The sequence below is a fragment of the Mandrillus leucophaeus genome, unplaced genomic scaffold, assembly GCF_000951045.1.
Source record: "Mandrillus leucophaeus isolate KB7577 unplaced genomic scaffold, Mleu.le_1.0 Scaffold74, whole genome shotgun sequence".
Taxonomy (NCBI): domain Eukaryota; kingdom Metazoa; phylum Chordata; class Mammalia; order Primates; family Cercopithecidae; genus Mandrillus; species Mandrillus leucophaeus.
Genome location: NW_012108030.1, coordinates 2344824 through 2347489, shown reverse-complemented (window position 1 = coordinate 2347489; position 2666 = coordinate 2344824). Strand labels below are relative to the sequence as shown.

General features: G+C 56.2%; 1 protein-coding gene across 2 annotated transcripts in view; it reads left to right on the top strand.

Moving 5' to 3' along the window:
• Positions 1 to 2666, top strand: part of POLD1 (polymerase (DNA directed), delta 1, catalytic subunit) — a 41317-nt gene that overhangs the window by 27387 nt on the left and 11264 nt on the right. For both annotated transcript variants that reach the window (XR_001004436.1, XM_011965983.1), the window contains exons 18-20: positions 1043 to 1138; positions 1361 to 1498; positions 2403 to 2578. Coding sequence is in view for 1 of the 2 variants with exons in the window: in XM_011965983.1 (XP_011821373.1) it covers positions 1043 to 1138; positions 1361 to 1498; positions 2403 to 2578 (410 nt within the window). In the remaining variant the exon portion in view is untranslated. The remainder of the gene's footprint in view (positions 1 to 1042; positions 1139 to 1360; positions 1499 to 2402; positions 2579 to 2666) is intronic.

The following is a 2666-nucleotide window of genomic DNA, read 5'->3' as shown; positions in this document are numbered from 1 at the left end:
ATCTGGCCACTGCACTCCAGCCTGGGCGGCAGAGCGAGACTCCATCTCAAAAAAAAAAAAAAAAAAAAAAAATACTGAATGATTTCAGGAAAAGATTACAAAGGAAAGAAAAAGGAACATAGGACAGGTGGAACAAGTAAAAGCCAGACAGTAGAGTGGTAGACGTAAGCCCAGCCATATCAGTAATTATACTAAATGTAAATGGACAAAATGCTCTAGTTAGACAGATTTCCTGACTGGATCCACACAAACAAAAACAGAAGAATCACACCCATCTCTCCTTGGTGTCCCCACCCCCAGCCTCAGGTTTTTTGGTTTTTTTTGTTTTGTTTTGTTTTGTTGTTTTTTTAAAGTATTTTTTAGGGGAGTGTGTGTGTGTGTGTGTGTGTGTGTGTGTGTGTGTATTTTTAGTAGAGATGGGGTTTCAGCATGTTGCCCAGGCTGATCTTGAACTCCTGACCTCAAGTGATCCAGCCACCTCAGCCTCCCAAAGGCTGGGAGTACAGGCATGAGCCACCGTGCCAGCCAGTTTTCTTAATTCTAAAATAAGACAGTGGGTTTCTCAATGGTTCTTAGTCAGGGCGGTACCACGCCCTGCCCTGGGGGGCATTTGTTAATGTGTAGGTAGGGCCAGTTCTGGTGGCACAGGGATGGGGGTGGCACTGCTGGCTTTCAGGGATGAGGCCAGCTATGTCAGTGGTCCTATACCACAGAGAGCTGCCCAGGATGTCAGTGTGAGGGAAACACTGAGCCAGTGACCTCTTCAGGCCACCGTCTTTCCAGCATGCTTTTGATGTAGTCAGTTCCTCGTGCGTGCCCAGAGCTCTGAGCCGGGGAACCCAGTTCTTTCCACCTGACCATTGAGGAGCAGCCTCGTAATCCCATTTTGCAGATTTGGAAACTGAGGCCCAGGAGGGGCAGAGTGGCTTGTGCATAAGCCCATGCCACTGGGAAATGGCAGAGGCGGGACCCCTCCCCCACCGGTCCATGTTCACTGCACATGGCCCCCAGGGCTTCATCCACACGATTCTCTCCCCGACAGAGCGTCACGGGGTTCGGACGTCAGATGATTGAGAAAACCAAGCAACTGGTGGAGTCTAAGTACACAGTGGAGAATGGCTACAGCACCAGCGCCAAGGTCGGGGGCTGCCCCCACCGCTGCCCTGAGATGGGCCCTGGGCAGGTGGGGGGATGGAAGCGGGGCCGGGCCGCCCTGTCCCCGTGCCTCCTGGTCACACCCTGCCCACTCTCCTGTTGCATCCTTGGGTCCCGTTGGCATTAGCCACCCAACCCCCAAACACACACGTGGTTGACAGAAGGGACCCTGCTTCTCACACACACACATCCCCGCCCCCCATAGGTTGTGTATGGTGACACCGACTCCGTCATGTGCCGATTTGGCGTGTCCTCGGTGGCTGAGGCGATGGCCCTGGGGCGAGAGGCCGCGGACTGGGTGTCAGGTCACTTCCCGTCGCCCATCCGGCTCGAGTTTGAGAAGGTGCGTGGCTGGGTCAGGGGCTCTGCATTTAGGTTCCTTCATCAGGGTACTTAGGGCGTCCCATTCTTTGGGTTCACATAAGCCTCAGTGTGAAGGGATTTTGCTGCTTAGATTCGCCTAAGGTTGGGGCCTTGGTTTTGGAAGCCTCCAAGGCCTTGGGCTTTGTTATACTGGACAGCATCTGTTCTCTGAAAGCCCTGTCACGGTGTCCCTGGTTTTGAGGTTTCCCAATACCTGTCAGATGTGGAGCTGCCCTCCACGCAGGGACCCTGATGGGGGTGCATCTTGGATTTGTGCACCATTGCCCCAGCCCTCAGGGTGCGGCACACTTGGTCCCAGGAATCCTTGCACCATATTTTCTTTTGAAGAGACTGGGTCTCGCTCTGTCGCCCAGGCTGGAGTGCAGTGGCAAGTTCACAGCTCACTGCAGCCTCAAACTCCTGGGCTCTGGCGATCCTCCTACCTTGGCCTCCTGAGCCGCCACGCCCAATTCTCACACTGTACTTTTTCCCTGTGGTTTAACGCTGTCTCGTGCCAGGCCTTGGAGCTTCGCAGAGTGGGAAGGTCTCTGCCTCAGGGCTCACCCAGCCGTAGTTTCTCCTCTCTTTCATGGGATGCTTCATCGACTCCCCTGTCTGGATCTCATGTTTTAGGGACTATCTGGATTTATCCCCATCTCTGTTTCAGATTGGGGTCTCTGGTATGGGGGGCCCTGGCATGCCGAGGGGCCTCAGGAGCCACTTCCAGCCACATGTGGTGTCTCAGGGCCCATCCCGTCAGGTTCAGGGCGTGGCTCCCGTGTCCTGCATCTGGGACCCTGTCTGCCTTCAGTTTCTGGGGGGAGTCTTGGGATTGGGGCTTGGCCTCTGCAAGCTCAGGGGTCTCGGCTGCGGCTTTCTCCCAGGTCTACTTCCCATACCTGCTTATCAGCAAGAAGCGCTACGCGGGCCTGCTCTTCTCCTCCCGGCCCGACACCCATGACCGCATGGACTGCAAGGGCCTGGAGGCCGTGCGCAGGGACAACTGCCCCCTCGTGGCCAACCTGGTCACTGCCTCACTGCGCCGCCTGCTCATCGACCGGTGGGTGGGGCCTCCTCCCTCAGACTTAGGGGTCTGGCCCCCAGTCCCCTCCTCCCTCAGACTTAGGGGTCCGGGCCCCAGCCCCCTC